Consider the following 20476-nt stretch of genomic DNA (forward strand, 5'->3'; position numbering starts at 1 on the left):
AAAGTAGAAAAAACTTAATTAATTCTATCTTGATTTTGTAAATGGACAAATATTTTGGGACGAATATTTATAATAATTTGGACTACTAATATGGGACGGAGGGAGTAATTCTAATTCTGATTTTAGCTGATACCTCCAACCAAACATGAGATAAATTTAATTGCAAAATTTATACCAGGAAAACTTACCTAATCCCTTTAGCCAGACAGCCCCTAAGTTTATAAATCAGTTCATGACCTGATAGTTTGAAAATATTTACATGGTCGGTGAAATCCAAAAACCAGATATCAAATCAGAAATGAAGGACGAACAAGTAAATGCATGAGACTAAAATGGCAGGTTATAGCTCATTCCATGAAGTTTTTTAGTGAGCGTTATGGTACTTGTTATCTTTCTCCCAGAGCAAATGCATATGCATGTAGTCTGCAGAAACAGCTGCATCCATTGAAGCTTAATTACTACTACAGAAACTAAAAGGGGGTAGAGAAAATTCCAATAATCATATTAAGAAGCTTAAGAAAGTCACTAATTATGACTTGCTCGCATTTCTTATGCAAGGTAGCGATACAATCGTCTATCTGCATCATCCCTTTCCAAGAAATCTCTCTCGATAAGTGACTCAATCCGTTTCTTGATCTCCCCAGGATTTGCCAGGAAACGAGATTGCAATTGCTTTGTAACTTCAGCAATGATGTTGTTGTGATCTAATACCTTCCTGGATTTCATGATCCTCACTATAGCAGCTTCAATCTGGGGCTTTCTATCCTCTTCAACCCTCTGACGTGTCTCCTGCTTTTCAGGCTCGGATTCCTTCTGCGCAACTACAGTTCCTATCTTCACCTTGTAAGATTTGCTTGTAAATTTGTCGTTGACAAAAAATGCATCATCCTCCCCGATATCCTTACTCATCGGTTCTTTCCGGAGAACGTTCTTTCCCTTAACGCATGCCAGGGACTGCAAGCACCGTTTCAAATCAGATGAAGGGATCTCCGTGGCCAGTTCAATCTCCTTGTACGTTAGCCGATCAGCATTATTAAAGAGCATGAGGACACACATTTGGTAAGTAGAGACATTGAGCTCATGCTTCTGACCCTTTCCAAATGTCGCTTTTAAATCAGCTGTGCCCATGTTAGTCTGCCAGGATAACCTTCGACCCGTGTGGGTCCCAAGGTAATACGACCGGAACTTCTCACACAGAGCTGACAGTTCAGCTGGCAAATTGCAGGTGACACTAGGTTGAGTAGGCCACGATCCCGTCGTGAGAACCTGGACAACCAATGTGGGGCCCGGGCCGTCACCCAATTCAGCACCATACGCTGTATGGAATCCTTGCATCGTGTCCTGAGATGTTTTCATGTCGGTAAACATGCCCTCTAATTTGGAAGTGAATTGATAACCACATTCTGTCTTCAGCTTAACGATCAGACTTCTCTCAGCATCATCGGAAACTGTTTTTCCTGAAAGCAGTCGCTTTGCCAAGTGTTGTTTATAGTACTTCTCAAACACATCTTTTTCTTGCAAGTAACGGAAGAGCATCATCACCTTGTCAAGAATAATTTCAACATCTTCCTCACTGACTCCTTTAAGGCCTTTTCGCAATTTTTCATCCACAAACAATGAAATAAACTCGGGAGAACGGGGATTTAGGTTAATGAAGAATTCAAAAGACGAGTTTAAGGCATTTTGGAAAGTTTTGTCGTTGTTGAATGCCAAGATTATTACGTTATCATATTTATCCTTCTCATTCAAGAGACACTGGACAAATTCGACAGGGTCTTTCAGCTTCTCGGGATCGGTAACGAGCTGTTTACCAATCTCCCTGATGTGAGAAGTCATTACATCTTTTATAGTCGCAAGACCATTCGGAACTCTACGGAATAAGTTGTACATTCTTCTCAAATCCTCATATTTATCATCAAGAAGCATATTCACCAAACCTGAATTTTCCATATGGACGAGCCTAGGCATATGGTTCTCAATCATCTCTTTCTCCACCACATTAGTGACCTTCGCTTCAGTCTTTGGATCCAAGTAGTGCGACACCCTATCAGTTTCTTCGTTTAAACGTTTTTCAGCTTTCTTGAGGTAGTCTCCGCAGTCGCAACATTCAATGAACCTCTGAGACTCGACCCTGTAAAAATCAGCTGATACTTGAAGGAAAGGTTTTTCAAAGTCTTCCTGGTACACAGATGGTCCTAAATCCACTAGCATCTTAATTATATTTCTCATCAGTCCCCGGTTAATTACTTCACCATCCCGTTCTTTGAGTATAAGTCCAAGAAGCATACTCAGGAGTCTCGTCTGAATCTTACTCGAACGTACTATGTTATCCCGCCAAAGATTCAGCCCAAGCTCATGAACAGATGTTTTGTGGGTACTTGGAACAAAGGTCCTGTCCATGTACATCAGAATGTCCCGAATCATTTGCATTGCCTTATTATGATCTGCCCATTGCCTATTCAGCTCTTCCAAGAATAGATCACCTTGAGCGGACTCTATGGATTTAGAGATCTGTTGTAGATGGAAAGTAATTGTAGATACAAGTCCAGAATATAGCTTCTCACCAAATTTGTGTAACACCATATTATAAGCATTTCTGCATTGACAGAAGATAACCAAATATCAGTAAATTGTTTATTCAGTATACAAAAACAAAAAGAGCGTTGGAAACAAAAATGAAGGAAAGTAGAAGGATTCCACAAAGCAACAGATTATTAAGATTGTAAAGGTGCCATTATAAGACTTCTAAACAGAAGAGTCGATGATTCTCAGGATAAGATGAGTGTTAAAAATTAGGCTTTAGGAAAATCTACATCACCCTAAGACATCTAATAACTTTAATTCAGAAGGAAGAATGAAGCGAACAGCAAGAAGAGCCTGATGATATCTCCATGAAAAGAACCAACAGACATCTTCCTCTTTCTTTACCCTCAGTAAAAAACTAAAACATTACATAACCAAACAACCTTTCCAGTTTAAATATCCATTCAAACTGCAGAAAAACAATAAAGACAATGGAATTGGATCCGTTCCCTCTGACAACTTACTTCTACTCTAAGCATTGGATTCCTGACAGATTTTGAATTCTAATGTCATTTAGCTTTTCAAGAAAGAGTCTCAAAAAATCCAATCCTACATGCGGACCTTATTACTCATCTTTATGTATTATTTCTCCTACACTAAATAAGTCACACTAAAGCATCACGAAACCCAACTTGACACATGAGAATTGAGATGTATTCTCATCAGGGCCTAGAGGCCTGGTGGGCTGCAAAATAGGTGCCTGAATATAGTGATATTGCCAGTTTGGACAATATTTGGTTGTAAGTTGAAAAATGCATTTGGAAGCTGATTGAAATTGTGTTTGGACATAAATTTCACTAGGGGAAAACGTTGAAGTTTGTGGGTTGAAATCATTATTTCACCTGGAGACACTCCTCAAACTAGTATTTTTAACTTTAAAATTAAAATTGAAATAATGGACAAAGTTGTGGAGCAAATATGACTTGCAAACAATATGTATGTGCAGACGCCAACTTATAACTCTGAAGGAAATTTCCTTGTTAGCTTTTCTAGTAATGTCATTGAATAACCATTATCAAAGATGAATTGTGAACTTAAGATTATGTTACTTTTAATCTTAAACTCCAGGCCCAATTGGTCTCATTCTAGGATTACTAAACATTTAAATGAATTTTGATGCACCAGATCCATTTCACCCCGAATTTGGTGTGCCAACTAAATGGAATTTGAACGAAATGAAAAAAGGATAAATGACTGAAACACACACTGTAAACCCTTTATATAGAAGAGGAAAAGGTGGCGTAAGATATGACGGCAAGGTTATAGAGGAATGGGAAGAGTTAGTTGGAGGGAAATCTAAGAGGCATTCAGATCAAAGAGTTCAGGAAAAGGCTGAGGATATAAAGGTCATCTCATAGTCTATTCTTGACTCCATCCTTTAACAGATTGAAGATTCTTCTAGCTTGACAAATGAATGAAAACTTGCCATTTCGGCGCATACTGGGATCGCGATATTGAATCGAGAATACCAATCATTACCATAGAAATGGAATCATATTTCATTTTGTAGTCATTGGCCACCAAACAAATCGTACGAGATCATAACTTTTCCCCAAAATATAGTATATTTTAAAGTACTTACCTGCTACAATTGAGACTGTAATCAAACTTTTTTTAGCTTTTGAATTTCTGAATCCAGATATCCCCCATGAAAGCAAAAGATCTGTATAAGATATTATAGTTACACTTACCTCACTGCAATTAGCCCTGATTATGGTTAACTGTGAGATTTAGTCACGTGTTTTTAAAGTGAAAAGCGCAAAAAATGACAAAGGTCAAAAGTGTGAAGTAACTTCTTTGAAGTGAAACACACAATGTACGAAAAACAAAACAAAAATACCAAACTTGTACAGATTCAGCATCATAATCATCAAGTTGTAAAATAACTATTTCAGTTTCTACAAAGTGGTGGTTAGACCGACTTTATTGTACGGAGCGGAGTGTTGGCCAGTCAAGAAATGTCACATTCAGAAGATGAAAGTCGCGGAAATGCGAATGCATGTGTGGATGTGTGGACACACTAGGAGGGATAGAATTAGGAATGAAGATATCCGAGACAAGGTGCGGGAGTGGCATCGGTGGAGGACAAGATGCGGGAAGCGAGGCCGAGATGGTTTGGGCATGTGAAGAGAGAGAGACACGATGCTCCAAAGGCGGAGGTGTGAGAGGTTGGCTATGGATGGTTTCGGCGGAGAGGTAAAGGGAGGCCGAAGAAGTATTGGGAAGAGGTGATTAGACAGATTTGGCACGTCACCACCGAGGACATGACCTTAGATAGGAGGTTGTGGAGGACTCGTATTAGGATGAAGGCAGGTGGCTTACCCTTTCACCATAGTAGTTGCAGTTTTGCTCATTTGTTTATTGCCTTTTGGTTTATGCATTTGATTGCTGCTTATATTTGTTAGGCCGTTGTACTTTGATTATTTTATTTATCTATAGTAGTTAATGCTCCTTTCTTTCCGGACTGTTCTACCATGACTTTCTCGCTTTTGGTATTCGTGTTATTATATTGTTTTCGATATGCTCGGCCCTATCTGACCTTTTGTCTTGTTTTCCTCTTGTCTTCCTCTCTTCTCCTCTCTTGAGCCGAGGGTCTTTCGGAAACAACCGCCCTACCTTTCAAGGTGGGGGTTAAGTCTGCATACACTCTACCCTCCCCAGACCCCACATGGTGGGATTATACTGGGCTTGTTGTTGTTGTTGTTGTTGTAGTATCTAATAAACGATAACATGGACATTAACTCAACTCCTCAGAACTGAGATTCAGAAAACTGACCACTTGTTGAGAGCACTCTTCAAGCGCACACTTCTCTAAAGCACATGGCTACACTCGTAAAGCGATAACCCCTTGTTTCACATCACTAAATTGACCTTATCAGGCAAATACTAATTTATGAGAAAAGTAGTATTGTAAGGACTTGGACTTGATTAGAGTAGAACGGTTTCAGTTCCAAACTCCCTTTTATTAACAAAATCAGTAAGGAAGGAAGGTTGTTTGACAAGATGTGCAGCTTGATGAAAAGAAAACACTGATCTATACAAGCCTATTATGGAATTGATATATATTCCTTCTCATCAATTTTCACATGCTAGATCCGACACAACTCAAAAAATTCAATTACTTGCACCAGTAAGAATAGCATAAAAAGGAAACAAAAATAGCTTTGTCCAATGTAAAGTAAGAATAGCATAAAAAGGAAACAAAAATAGCTTTGTCCAATGTAAAGCTCAAATTCTCTTCATGGTAAAAGCCGTATAACTTTGAGGCTGGTATGTGGTTTGCAAAAGGCCAATACGACAATGAATTTGGTTTGGACAAATTGCCAATACTGCACTCATTTACATGAAAAATCTTAAAAAGCTTTGCTACATATGTCACCATACACAACAGAAGAAGACTAGTGATTACTTTGTTTCTACATTACACCAGCACAGCGGAGTCATTAAAGAATATTAATTTTACTGCTCAAAGTTGTTATGGCATGTGCAATGAATAAGCAGTTTGGCTTATATGAGTATCTGAACCATTTAGTTTCATTTCATTTCTATCTGGTCAGTAAATAGTTTTCTAATTCCATTCTCTCTTATATATAGCACCACCGAGTCAGGCACCTAAAGGGCATGTTTTTGAAGCCTAAAGACAAAAACAGGTTGTCAAATTTTTCATATACCAAAACGGGTTGTTCGAGATTTGTGTTAATGGCGTTCGCCTGTCTAGTAGCGTGTAATTTAATTATTTGTTTTTAACAGTCCGCAAGCCAATGTTCGAACTGCAACATTATTCATTTTATTCTCAAGTCACGAGATCTGTATTTATGCAGGTCTCGTAACTTAAATGAAAAAATTCATCAGATCTCGTGATTTAAAGAAAAAAGCGGCAGATTCAAATGTCAGAGTCCGGTTATTTATAGATGGGGTGGAATTCATCATTAAGAAAATATTGATCTTACTTGTCCATGGTAAAAAAGATAGACCAGCACTGAAGATAGTGCATGGATTCCTTCAAAAAAGAATCAGCATGGATTCCTTCAAAAAAGAATCAGATACTTCTATTTTCATATACTGAATGGCCACTCTAACAAGTAATGAAAAGCCTTCGACGTGATGTCAAATCCCAAGTACTATTAAATACATCATCATACGTGTAGTAAGGACACTATTTGATGTGCCTAGGCACGTCAATTTCTGAAAAATTAAATAAGGTGACATATTTAAAATTTTGCTTTGATTTGACTTGTCCCTGGAAAAAAGAGAGATAAGTCTGATTTGATTTCACACATGTCCATTTATTAAAAATATACATGGATTCCTTCAAAAAGGAATCAGATTCTTCAATTTTCGAGAATTTTAAAAAAAAAAAAAAAAGGACTCCCTTGGCAGTTGGCAAATGTGCAGCGAACTGTAACAGAACCTTGTCAATTCGCAAATTCAAAATGTGATGCCAAATTTTTGGGGTGGGGCACCAAAATTCAAGACTATAAAGTATTCTAGTCGGCCATTGTTATCTTCAGGTGAAATAAGCGTTTTACAACCTATTTACTAAAAGCAATGTCGAACAATAATGAGAACACTGCTGGAAGCTCTTCCTCATGCGAAACACAAAATACATCACCCTTTACTTGGGCATTCCCGGAAAATAGGAATGACAGCCCAGATTCAGAGTCACCCAACAACTAAGGCTCGGCATTAAATACAAAGAACCGAATTACCGAACCGAACCGGGATCTTTGGTAATTCAATATCCAGTATGGTATTCGGGAGTAAAATTTCAAAATTACAGTATTCGGGTTCAGTACGAGATATTAATACCATTCGGTATTCGGTATTTACCGAATACCGAATTATTTATTGAATAAAGGTCCACCCCTAGTTATAACCCGATATCTAACATGCCCATCAATAGACAATAGTCAGCCTAAAGACAATAAACCGATCTTATCTGAGTATAGCCCCTCACGCAGTCCAAAACAGTCCCTCACAAAGTCACCTCTTTGAGTATCAACTTAGGGCAGAGAATCATCTCTCCACTTAGGCCAAAGAATACCGTTGGAGTTGATTCTGATTTTTAGCTAGCTAGGTTCATACATCATTGCTTAGTCTTCCTTTGCCTAGTTTGAAATTGTTTTTCTTATGTTCTCTTCTCTGCTTTCACCTTTGTATTATGGAGTATCTATTCGTAAGCATATATTTTATGCAAGAAACTTTTGGTTATTGGTATACCGTGCCTCCACATCGAAAGACAGAAATAATTGAAGGAACGGTATTAAATTTATAATACAGTTGACTCCAACATCAATACAGCATTACCGAATACCATACCAAACCGAAGTTTGATTTACAGATTACCGAACCGAGCTTTTTTCGGTTTGGTATTTGGTATTTACTTTTAACTACCGATTACCGAATTACCGATCCTGAACTTCGAAAATACCGAACCGAATACCGAACACCCACCCTACCAACAATGATGTTGGATCATGGGATCCATATGATTTTGAGATGGACATGTACAACCCTCACATGCTTGACGAACAAAATATGATTTTCTGATGGTGCAAGAATCAGATCCACGTGAGTACTACTGTGGACTCAGACGTGAATCGGATTACAGGTACGATGAGTCATATCGCCTCGGAGCTTGAGGCATTGAGGGCACCCATACCACTTCGATTCTCTATGTGGTTGGAGCACCAAGACAAAGAAGATTACGAGGTAGCTGTCAAACAAATTCGAAAGGAGAATAATAGAATGCTGACGTAGGTACTATATCCTTAAGCTCGCTGAAGCACAAGCTGCAGCAACAAATCGCACACTAATGGCATCGGAAAGGGCAAGTGCTTTAGCACACGAACTCTACAAATCGGAGGATGACATGCCTAACGAACGTCCTTAGTCCAACTATGTGACGTGTTTTTGTTTTCTCGAAAATTGAAAAATCTGATTCTTTTTTGAAGGAATCAATGTATATTTTCAATAAATGGACATACGTGAAATCAAATCAGACTTATCTCTCTTTTTTCCATGGACAAGCCAAATCAAAGCAGAATTTTAAATAGGTCACCTTATTTAATTTTTCAGAAATTGACGTGCCTAGGCACATCAAATAATGTCCTTATTACAGGCTTTTTCAAATATATGATGATGTATTTAATAGTACTTGGGATTTGACATCACGTCGAAGGCTTTTCATTACTTGTTAGAGTGACCATTCGATAAATGAAAATAGAAGTATCTGATTCTTTTTTGAAGGAATCTATGACTATTTTCAGTGCCGGTCTATCTTTTTTTACCATGAACAAGTCAAATCAATATTTTCTTAATGACGAATTCCAACCCCATCTATAAATAACCGGACTCCTTCAATGAAATTGGATATCGTCTGGCAATTACCACCGAAAGTTCGGGATCACTTGTGGTCATTGTACTCCTTAAGACGAGTCGCAGACGATCATATTTTAGGGAAATTGGAAAAAAAAATCATACTTCAGGGCAGCTGTTGTATCTAACCGAACCTGCTTCATACACAACTTCACCACCCCAAAATAAGTTAACTCATACATGAATTTCCGTCATTTTCTTTTTGAGATGGACACAAAAATGGCGAAGTTAATTGCTCTTAAACAAGGGATGTGTTATATACTTTTTTTGATATGAACACAAAAACGGCGGAGTAAAGTGCTCTGAAACAAGGGATGTGCCATATATTTATAGCGAACTACGAACTGTACAAAGTCACGATTCGATATCTGTGAACCGAACTGTACAATTTGAAAGAAAATTATTGATATTGATATGACCAAACAATGCTTTGCACAAATGGCTTTAATATTGATATGCCCAAACAATACTTTGCACAGATGCTGACATTTGAATCTGCAACTTTTTTCTTTAAGTTACGAGATCTGACGATTTTATTTAAATCAGTAGACCTGAATAAAAACAGATCTCGTAACTTGGGAATAAAAAGAATAATGTTGCAGTTCAAAGCCTGCAAACTGTTATAAAAAAATAAAAAATAAAAATTACAGTACGCTATTTGACAGGCGAACTTTAATTAATTAATATTTTTTAAATGCTGCAAACGACGTTTACAGAGGCCGTGAAAAACAGTTGCAGTTCGCAACACAAATCTCGAAAAACCCGTTGTGGTATACAAAAGATTTGACAAATCATTTTTGTCTTTAAGCTTCCAAAACATGCCATTTAGGCGCCGGACTCTAGTTCCACCACTGTGCAATGCTATATGTGGTATTTCTAGCACCATTACAGTCTAAAGCTTCAAGAACATCACCCTTTCTGGCTCCACAGCATAGTTACAAAGTTCGACAAATCTCCTATGGTTAGCTGGCACATGGTTTGGAACTCGGTTGATAATGGGCCGGCCCCTCTATCCTTCTCCGCTTAAATAGCAGGCTATTGTCTCAGGCTTGTGATGTGCGGCTACCCAAACATCATGTACTGCACTCTACCGCTAAACCAAAGTTTTTTGTTCTGTTCAAATTAATATTTTGTTACTCTTTTTTAACAACTAAATTTTCTAGTATAACGAATATTTGTAACCTCACATTAGGGGCTACATTTCCATTTAGAAAATGGCACATCTTAGCTACAGTTAAAGCTAATATTATCACCAAGGTAACCCCAGAACAGATTACTTAAGCTCCTATAGGCTCAAAACATCTTTTGAAAAAAACAAATGGAAAAACTTGACTAGGTCAAGTATCAATGGCTGGCTACAAGTTTTAGAATCATTTAATGAGCGATAGTATATATCCATCCTTAAAAATATTAAATCAGGCATATTGAGGTATTAAATACGCAGAATGGATTTTATAGAAATTCTTCAAATTACATCTTCCAATAAGAACAATATTTGGAATATCTATATAGGGAACTATACTAAACACAACTGACGTTGACATCAAATTGTGTTAGGAGATACTATATCCTTTTCCTAGAAAACTGACTAGTTGAATAATGACATGACACATGCACACATGAAATGGATTGCTGCTTTATATATACTGTTAGTATAATAGACTTGTACCCAAGCAGTGGCGGAGTCAAGATTTTCACTAAGGGGGTTCAAAAATATAAAAGAGTAAGAAATGAGGAAGCGAAGGGGGTTCAACATCTACTATTTATATATAAAAAATAATTTTAACCTTGTGTATATATGGTAATTTTTTGCCGAAGGGGGTTCGGGTGAACACCCTGGCCACCACTTGGCTCCGCCCCTGTATACAAGAGTGGCTGTTACGTAATTACTTAATCAAGGTCCGGTTTATCATACTGAAGAATATATAGAAAGGTATAACAGATCCTAGATTTCATGTAACCTACGGTATCTTAAACACAACCAAGATGTCAAATAACCTTTCTTTTAGGATAAGGACAGAGCTCAAGCAAATTTGTTAACAGGCAAAAAGTAAGTACATACCAATCAAGAAGACAAGCAAGCATTTCCTGTTCACGGTTTCATTACTACCTAATAATTTAGCTTGTTTCGGACATAGGGAAAGCATTAAATGAATTTATATATTTTCTCCATTTTCTTGGTCTTGAAGAAACTTAAGTTACTCACAAATAAGGAAACTGAATATGCAGACTAGGTACTAGTCTTTCGCTGGTATAACTAACTCGTGCTTACTAATTCAACCCAAATCAATCAACTATGCATCAATCCCAAGCTAGCTGGAGTTTTCTTTTCAATTCTCACTCAGGAGTCGGGACTATTTCATTCCCATACATTTAACACTACATAGGGGTGCCAGTATAGTGATTGGCGGGTTCAGTATTTGAACTTTATGATTTCTGAATTGTAGGACAGTGACCTCAAGTGCTAGTAACTGGGTTCTAAATTTAATTTTTTGTCGACATTTAGTTGATTTCACTTTTTTGAGCCGAGGGTCAATCGAAAACAGACTCTCTACCTCACAATGGTAGGGATAAGGTCTGCGTAAATCCTACAACCCCCCCCCCCCAAACCCCGGCCCCACTTTTGGGATTACACTTTGTATGTTGTTGTTGATATTTAGCGGATTTCTTAACACCTATACAAAATTTGAGTCGGCCTATGTTACTCGGACTTTTCATAAATGTCGACAGGTGCGTGTGGATTCTCCAAAAGTAGTGCATTTTTGGATAATCCGACATTTTTGGAAAGTCTGAACAACATAGGTCAAAGCTACTAGCTTCGGCCGAACCTGTAACTTGAAGCCTACCTCACCTTGAGTGCTTGCCTTTTGTGGTGGACATGCCCAACTAATAATTAGTGGATTCATCAAAGTTATAAGTAATACTATTCATATGCTAGCAGTCAAATTAAATCTATCCATATAGGGAAAAAAGTACTAAAAAGGAAATGAATTGGACCTGTAAAGCTCTTCAAAACTAAGTCCACTAGCATTGTGATTGTAAATCTCATGAATAGCATGCTCCAGTATTTTCCAAGTCTTATCTGCATATTTTGGATCAACCACTACTTTGTGCTTAAATGCCTCTATTTGAAAATTCCTCTTTTTCTGATTACTACTCATCCTAGTATATCAATTTGTATCAACAAAAAAAAAAAACTGAATTTTTAAGACTATAATGATGAATCTAACAGTTCTTGATAGAATTTAACGAGTGCAAAATGAGAAAAGAAAACCCTTTTTCTAGAACATTAGTACAAACAAAGAAGAAGAAAGAAAAAAAAAAAGCTTTTAAAATAAAGATCAACAAAGGTTGAGATTTGTAAAGAAATCAAGAAAATAAGCACTGGGGTTTTGAAAATGGTGAAAATGAGATTAAAGATTTCATTTTTATTGGAAATTTATACAACCCCAAGAAGAAGAAAATCAAGAAAACAGATAACTTAGATTTTAGAGCTAATGTTTTATTGAAGAAAGTTGAGATTTTTAAAAGCACAAAAATTGGGGACTTATTAGGGTTATGAAAATAGTAAGGAGGAAGAAGAATCAAAGAGCAAGATTGAGTTATAAGTAAAAGTAATCCACCTAATTGGGTTAAGATTTTTGGAGGAAAACTTGAAATAGAAGAAAAGGTATATTTTTAGATAACTATGGGCTGCAGTATTTTGCTTTACATATTTATCTCAAATTATATTTTGCTTAGACTCAGATGGTTCGGATATGTGCAGAGAAGATCCACGAATGTTCAGTGCGGAGGTGTGAGAGATTGGCTGGCTATGGACGACTTCTGGAGAAATATATGTAGGCAGAAAAATATTAGGGAGATGTGATTAGATAAGATATGGTGCACTTATGGCTTACCAAAGACATAAACTTATATAAAAGGTTGTGAAGAATTGAATTAGGGCAGAAGGTTAATAGCTATTATAGTATTATATCGTTTAACTAGAAAAATAGAGAGTATATTATCGTAAAAATCATGCTCCCAATTCATGAACTTTAATTCCTAGCTACCTCTTTATTATTAATTAATAGTAGAAATGACATCTGGTAGCAATCTTTAATGGTGCAATTTATAATACAAGATGATGAAAGCACGTGCTAGAACGAGCCCAACACAAAAAATAATATCAAAGTTTTTTTTAATCTGTCTTTAAAAGAATAATATATTTTTATATTTAGAAATCATTTAACTTGAAACTTTTCCTTTTAAATTTAATGAAATGATTTAAATCCACACAAATATCTATGACTTATTTTAGACCACAAGTTTCAAAGATCTTTCCTTTCTTTTTAAAATTTCGTGCATAATCAAATTATGTCACATAAATTAGGACAGAGAGAGTACCTTTTAGTAATATAATTATGAAATTTTTATTATAGAAAGTATTATAATTCAATTAATTGAAAATATCAATAAATTATTTTGGGAAAATACATAAACCAACCCCCCCCCCAATGTATACTCGGATTGATTATAATGCACCCAACCTTTGCAAGCTACCTATTACCCCCTAGCCTTATTTTTTCTATATTTTTGTACCTTTTTTTGGCTGACGTGGCAAAAAAAAAAATTGAGGCCCATAAGCATTGGACGATGTGCACACTCTCCGCCACATTGGTGCCACGCTGCTGCCACGTCACTGTCACTTTTTCTTTCTTTTTTTCATTTGATTTTTTTTTTTTATTAATTATATTTACACTAATTAACCATTAATTTTGTCTTCTTCATCATTAAACCCTTCTTCTTCTTCTTCTTCATTTCAAGAAATCCATCAACCCATTTTCTTCCTCCATTAACACACACACACTTCAACCCACTTTCTTTCTCCATTAACAACACACATTCAACCTATTTTCTTTCTCCATTAACACACACATTCAACCCATTTTCTTCCTCCATTAACACACATTCAATTTAATCATCAATCATAAAGAGCTTATTTTCAAGAAACATTCAACCCATTTTCTTCCTCCAGTAAATTCTTCAATCCATTTTCTTTCTCCATTAACAAACATATTCAATTTCATCATAACCCCCCCCCCCCCCTTCTTCTTCTTCTTCTTCTTCTTCTTCTTCTTCATTTCGTGCCGTCCCCGCCCCCCGCCCCCGCAAAACTCAAGGAGCTGCTGCTGCTACCCCCAACCCGCTCCTCTTGCCCCACCTATTTGAAGAAATTGCCATTTTCACCAATTTGAAGAAATTGCCATTTGAAGGACAAACTGTGCAATTTCTTCCTTTCTGGGCTATGTTCAATCATGGACTGGAATTTAACAACAATAGAAATTGTTGTTTGTTAAATTTCATGAAAATTGTCCAATCCGCTCCTCTTACCATTTGTTAAATTTTATGAAAATTCATGGGGAATGGAATTTAATAACAATGTAGAAATTGCACGAACTGCCCATGATTTCACGAACTGGGCTATGTTCAATCATGGCGGCGTCGGTGGCAGCGGTGTGGTGGAGGCGGTGGGGGTGGTTGAGGAGAAAGAAGAACAAAGAGAAAAAAGGAGAAAGAAGAAGAAAGAGAAAAAAATGGGTTTTTTAAAAAAAAATTATTTTTTTATAAAAATATAAAAACTATTTTTACCGTTTTCACTCGGTATTAATTTTTTTTTTTTACCACGTCAGATAAAAAAGGTACAAAAATATAGAAAAAATAAGACCAGGGGGTAATAGGTCCCCCGCAAAGGTTGGGTGCATCATAATTAATTCGAGTATACGTTGGGGTTTTTTTTATGTATTCTCCCAATTATTTTACTTAATCCGCTTTTCCCATATATGACTTTCCTGGTTTGGTTCTCCAATTGAAAGATTTGAAATTACACCTTCTCCTACTGAGTTTCATGTCATCATCTCTTTCTACTCAACAACACTGAATAGCACTTTCATGTGTTAGCATATTGTAATCTTAAATTTTTAAGTATAGACCAACTTCATCATTTTAAGAAAATATGTATATACGTTTCTTGACCGTTTATATTTCGTCTTCTTGATGTTATTCCTCATTATTTGTGCGAGACGTATGTGTCTAAACTTATACCCAAAGGTATAAGTTTTAAATCTTTTGATTTTATGACTTCTTTAGCGGTTTTTCTGTTCAATTTAAATCGTCATTTCTTTTTTCATAAATTTCTCTTCTTTAAATTTTTTCTAAGCGTACTTTTACCATTTTCTGAATTTATTATCATTATTTAAATGTCCTTTTTTTTTTTTTTTTTTTTTTTTTTTTTTTTTTACAATTGTCTCATAGTTGTTCATGTGAATCCCACCTTATTTTTTTTAATTCTACTATTGTAGAATAGTGGGCTCCATCTTAATTTTTTATTTTTATTTTAACTATATAGAAGAGTGGGTGGACGACGATCCAACCCACTCTTCTAATATAGTAGAAATAATCACAATTTATAATATATTTAAAATATATTCGTTACTAATTGTAACATTTTCTTTCTTCTCGTCCTTCTCCTCCCCCTACTATAATGTAGTAATTTCTATCCTAACTTATGTGTTTTCATGTCTTTTCACCTATATTTTTCCTCCTACTATATTTTATATTAATAAATTCATTAAATATGTACAAATATAATTTAGAATTTAGTTACTAAACATCGGATATCGGATATTCTAAAATTTAAACTCACAAAATTTATATTCTGATTTCCGTGCAATTTCTAAAACATAAAATAGCTTCTAGAATGTTTCGAACTCTTAAAAATGCAAAAAGATAATCCCCTTGAAATTTTTAATATACAAATTTTCCCTCTAAGATTTAACAAAAAAGACGATATGCATCGCGACTAAAATACACATCAAGATAATGCTTTAAATGAGAAGCATTAACAACACCATCAGAGTGGCGCAGCGGAAGCGTGGTGGGCCCATAACCCACAGGTCCCAGGATCGAACCTGGCTCTGATATTGCAACTTTTTTTTCCTTCCAAATTTCTTTTTTTTTTTTTCCTTACAAAAATTGAACTAGCGTTATATTCAAGCACCGCTGCTAACATGGGAGTGTACTGTATATATATTCTGGACTTCTCTAATTCGTTCAACTAAACATTGTTTTCCTAGTACATCATATCATAGTACTGTAAAAAAAAAAAAAAAAAACATTCTTGTACTTATTCTAAGATTTATTTTGTCAACATGACTGAAGATTCTTGTAGTGATTATCCTCTCTTTGGTGGTGCTATTTCCACTATTTTCCCTAGACGTTTCCAGGTTTCTTCTTTTTTCTTACTAATTTTCTTTAGTTATTGATAATTTTATATGATTTTGGCAATTGCCAATGAAGTGAAAGTGTTAAGGGTGTTCTTGAATTTCATTTGTTTTTGCAGGATGTTAGTAATGTGCGTCAAGTTCCTGATCATCAGGTTTGTTGCTTTCTTTCTTTTTATTACTCCCTCCGTCCAAAAAGATGACTTGCCACAGAAATAAAGAAAGAATTTTGAAATGTGTGGTCCAAAACAAGCCATAGGTATTTGTGTGGTTGTAATTAAGTTGTTTCTAAATATAAAAATGTGTCAATCTTTTGGGACAAATTAAAAAGGATAGGAATACAACCTTTTTGGGACGGAGGGAGTACTTTTTGGTCGAATTAGAGACACCCCATTTGGAATTTTACTTGTAAAAGTTTAATCTTGGATGAAATTTCTGGATTTTTTTTCTTGTGTTCCTTTTTATGTTTTGTTCAAATTTGTTTAAATTATACTCCCTCCGTGCCAAAATAAGTGTTGCGTTTCCCTTTTCAGAGTCAGTTTGACTGATATTTGAAGCTAAATTGGATTACATCAAACTCATATATTAAAATTAGAATTTAGATATTCAAAACTATATGAACAGTAGTCTTAGTTGCAATTCTTCTCATGTTAATATGTTGAAAAACAATTCAAAATTCACAAGTTTGAATCTCGAGAAGCGAATTTAGGACGGAGGGAGTACGAGGTTTGTTGCCTTTGTTTATAAAAGTTTAATCTTGGAAAAAAGAATGGATTTTTAAAATAATTTTTGGATAGTGTTTTATTGTTTTTTTTTTTTTTTTTTTTTTTTTTTTGCTTTCTAATCTTCTGTTCAAATTTGTTGTACTTTGATTGTTTGAATTGCAGGAAGTGTTTGTGGACCCTGCACGTGATGAGAGTTTGATAATTGAGCTTCTGGATCTGAAGGTGGATGTAGCAGACAGTGGAAGTGCCACCTGGTTTCTTCAAGACCTTGCCAATGAACAAGATGCTGAAGGAACTACAGTAAGCTCTTTCTTTTTCTGATAAATTCTTTGGGGATAACTTAATTTTTGTTCTCTTTATTCTGCTTTTGGAGGTGCTGAATAATGCATATATGAATGAACGACCGCACACCGACAACTGTCATTCTTTGAATTGTTCTTGTTTCTTTGGATTGCACAGATAAGTTCACATTGAGCATAATGGGCACAAAGAATTTATATAGCCAATCAAATTAATTTTTGATTGAAGCACGGTCGATTGATTGATTGAACAAATAGCATGGAGCAAGGGTTTTATCAAAAAAGTAAAGTAGTTTTAATGGAACAAGGAGGGACTGAAAAACTGAATGAGTTAGGTGGAACATAATTTGTATCATTTGTTTGGCATTAAAAACTAGCATATTGTGACTCTTGTCCCTTCAGATTCCAACTCAGGCATTGCTAGTCTGTTTTGAAACACTGATCCATAGAGGGCAGAGTGAAATGATTCTTTTTTTTTTTAAATGGTAAGTACGGCCGATTAAAATGAAATTTATCCTCTTTTTTCCAATTAAGCGGTCCTAGTAATACCAGGAAGAAAGCTACTTAAGAAAAAACCCACTACTTCCAGCTGAAATCAACATTTGCCTTCTTTTTTTTTTTTTTTTTTTTTTTTTTTTTTTTTTGGTTGGGCACTGCTTCCCCCTAGAGTGCTCTGTGTTTCACAGTCTCAACTTATATTGAAAGAAAGAATACATTGAACCTCTGAGGGCTGGTCTATATATCTCTAACATCATCTTTCTCATATGAATAATGCATCTTTCCTAGAGCTTAAGCTAATTAGTGATTTTAAACTGAATTATCTATACAATGTTGCTAGTCAGTTTTGTACTGATGGTACTAAATTAGTGGATCTCCTCCTTATATCTCTGTTTAGTTCTTTATTTTCATTTCCAGCTTTTTCAAAAGAATTTTATGATTTTAAGTTGTTTAATGTCACTATTCCGGTATTATCCCCTTTTCTTGGGTTAATGTAATCAAGTACTCTCAGAGGAGTTTTTCTTCAAGATCCAGTAGTACCTTGCCGACTAATTGCTCTTGTATTTACAATCATTAAATGAGAAGTTTTTACATGAAATGTGAGATATTGAACTTTTGCATTTTCTCTGAAGCACTTGCAGTTCAATAATTGGTTAAGCCCAAATCATTTATTAGTTATTCGGTTACATAGCAAGCATCTCAGATATTATCTTGTTGATCTTTTCAGTTTATATCTACAGATCACTGAGCAGTCAGCAGTATTTGAGGCCCCTGGATTGTGCTATAGAAACACGCCTGCTGTCATCACCACTGCTGTTGGTCAAATGGTATGTTGGTGTTTTTTTTAAGTTAAAATGATATGTTAGTGTTATTTTACAAGTGTTCGGCATTTATGTATGATCTCAACTTTCAATTGGTATCTTATTTGTATGGATCTTCATGTGTATGACATAGTTTTGATGGAACAAAAGCTCTTTTAATCTCTCATCGGAATTTGGGAAGTTATATACCATTAGGCGGTAGATTCATGTTTGCGTAATGACTATTTAGCCTCCCTAAGGACACCTCCATTCTCTTTAAATTCCATAGTTTGTGCTCCTGTATGAAATAGTTTTCTTGCAAAGTTGGTAGATCCATGTGTATAAGTTTCTGAAAACTATGACTCATGACTTGAATTTGCTTTGACTACAACTGGTAGATGAGCCTGGTCCCTTTATCAGCTCCCCATTTTGGTCTTCTTTTATTTATTTTTTACATGTAATAGATTCATTAAGTGACCTCACATGAAGTTTTTAGGAATGATGCTCCTCTATCATGTTATATGACAGATGTTCAGAAATGCATGTTCCAGAAGAGGATTTAGTTTCTAGCCACATACTTCCCTCTCTTTCTTTTTTTCAACTTTTAACAAGTCAATACTTTAGTAAAGCTAAAGTATCTTTCTTCTTCATTTGCATGAAATGGTTTTCTGGAGAAACGAAAGTAGATGTGAAGATTGTTAGAAATTTTCAACTAGGATGAGAGTCATCAACATGCTAGCCAGCTAGTGTTATAAAATTTCATAAATTGCTTTTATTAGTTGATAAAATTTATCATTTCATGTTGTCAAGCTAATCCCGATCAACCTTATTCAATTCGTAGGCAGTTTCTAAGGGAAGACAAGGGAGGGAAGCACAGAATTTAGTTAAGGTAAGTTTGTAAATTCCCTTTCGGCCCCCTTACCTGTTCCCGTCAAGATGAGATCTAATCTTATATATCCCATTCAGGTTTACCTGGCAAACATTCGCCTTAAGGAAGTTGGGACGGATGTTCTGATAACTGCATATGAGCCTCTAGTAATTAAGTAAGTTGGGACGATAACTCACAGTTTACCACTGCTATTCTCAAAGCTATACAGTCAAGTGCTTAACATTTTCTTTGTTTACCTTTTTGATTGTAGCCCCTCGAGTGAGAGTGCTACTGCAGTCGGGGCAGGCGTGGCTGTACCTGCTGCACATTCTGGAGTTATGCCAATGTCTGAGGTTTTTAAACTTGCAGTGTCTAGTTTCAGAGTGCATGACTGGAGTCTCTTTGGCTCTGCTGCTGCCTGAGTTGTAGAACGACGATAATCTGGCATCCCTTGGTTGATTATTGGTCCATTTTTTAGGAGTCTGATCTTTTTTCTTTTCTTTCCTATCCCATTAGGGAGGGTATGGAGGTCGATGATTAGGGTAGAAAGTTAGTATGTAGTCGAGCGTTGTCTAGTTTTCCTTATCAATTATTATTATTACTCTCCTATTACCTTATTTTTATTATCACCTATTGTTTCCTTTCGCTTCGGTTGTCGTATTATCTGCTGTTTTCGGTTCTTTTCTCCATTATTTTAACTTCTTCACTGTTGTATTTCTTTTTCAAACCCGCTTTGAATTGTTTTCCATTATTTTAGCTTCTTCACTGTTGTATTTCTTTTTCAAACCCGCTTTGAATTGTTTTACTTGAGCCGAGGGACTTTCGGAGACAGCCTCTTACTTCACAACATAGGGGTAAGGTCTGTGTACACGCCACCCTCTCCACCTCTCTAGACCCCACTAGTGAAATTACCCTGGGTATGTTGTTGTTGTGTTGTGTCCCGTTAGTTGCTTAGATGGTTCCTGTTTTAGGGGACCGAGGGATGTAGAAAGTGGTTTGTTGCAGAATTTCTGTTTTTCAACTTTTATTCTGGATTTTGTGTACTATATGCTGCAGTCTCTTT

The 20476-nt window shown here is 35.8% G+C and overlaps 2 protein-coding genes across 3 annotated transcripts; one reads left to right on the forward strand and one right to left on the reverse strand.

Annotated features, from left to right (window-relative positions):
• Positions 1-413: 413 nt before the first annotated feature.
• LOC132032670 (cullin-3A-like) lies at positions 414-12550 on the reverse strand. Its single transcript, XM_059422336.1, has 2 exons — positions 11959-12550; positions 414-2596 (listed from the first exon to the last, which is right to left on the reverse strand). The coding sequence occupies exons 1-2, from the start codon at positions 12120-12122 to the stop codon at positions 550-552; spliced, it is 2211 nt and encodes a 736-aa protein (XP_059278319.1). The 5' UTR covers positions 12123-12550; the 3' UTR covers positions 414-549.
• Positions 12551-16112: 3562 nt separating this feature from the next.
• LOC132032671 (uncharacterized) lies at positions 16113-20063 on the forward strand. 2 transcript variants are annotated; one of them, XM_059422338.1, is made up of 7 exons: positions 16113-16226; positions 16343-16378; positions 17111-17248; positions 18486-18572; positions 19387-19434; positions 19512-19588; positions 19685-20063. In XM_059422338.1, the coding sequence occupies exons 1-7, from the start codon at positions 16152-16154 to the stop codon at positions 19833-19835; spliced, it is 612 nt and encodes a 203-aa protein (XP_059278321.1). In that variant the 5' UTR covers positions 16113-16151; the 3' UTR covers positions 19836-20063. The 2 variants fall into 2 exon arrangements, with proteins under 2 accessions (XP_059278321.1, XP_059278320.1); XM_059422337.1 differs by having other exon boundaries at positions 16113-16225; positions 16339-16378.
• Positions 20064-20476: the final 413 nt, after the last annotated feature.

The sequence above is a fragment of the Lycium ferocissimum genome, chromosome 10, assembly GCF_029784015.1.
Source record: "Lycium ferocissimum isolate CSIRO_LF1 chromosome 10, AGI_CSIRO_Lferr_CH_V1, whole genome shotgun sequence".
Lineage (NCBI taxonomy): Eukaryota > Viridiplantae > Streptophyta > Magnoliopsida > Solanales > Solanaceae > Lycium > Lycium ferocissimum.

What these genes read in the sequence shown, in the direction of transcription:
- LOC132032670 (XM_059422336.1), bottom strand. Translation starts at nt 12,122, where the DNA reads ATGAGTAGTAATCAGAAAAAGAGGAATTTTCAAATAGAGGCATTTAAG. An exon ending in AGTTTTGAAGAGCTTTACAG is followed by an intron (nt 2,597 to 11,958) that starts GTCCAATTCATT and finishes CTGTCAATGCAG; the next exon opens with AAATGCTTATAATATGGTGT.
- LOC132032671 (XM_059422337.1), top strand. Translation starts at nt 16,152, where the DNA reads ATGACTGAAGATTCTTGTAGTGATTATCCTCTCTTTGGTGGTGCTATT. An exon ending in AAGATGCTGAAGGAACTACA is followed by an intron (nt 17,249 to 18,485) that starts GTAAGCTCTTTC and finishes TTATATCTACAG; the next exon opens with ATCACTGAGCAGTCAGCAGT. An exon ending in AAGCACAGAATTTAGTTAAG is followed by an intron (nt 19,435 to 19,511) that starts GTAAGTTTGTAA and finishes TATCCCATTCAG; the next exon opens with GTTTACCTGGCAAACATTCG.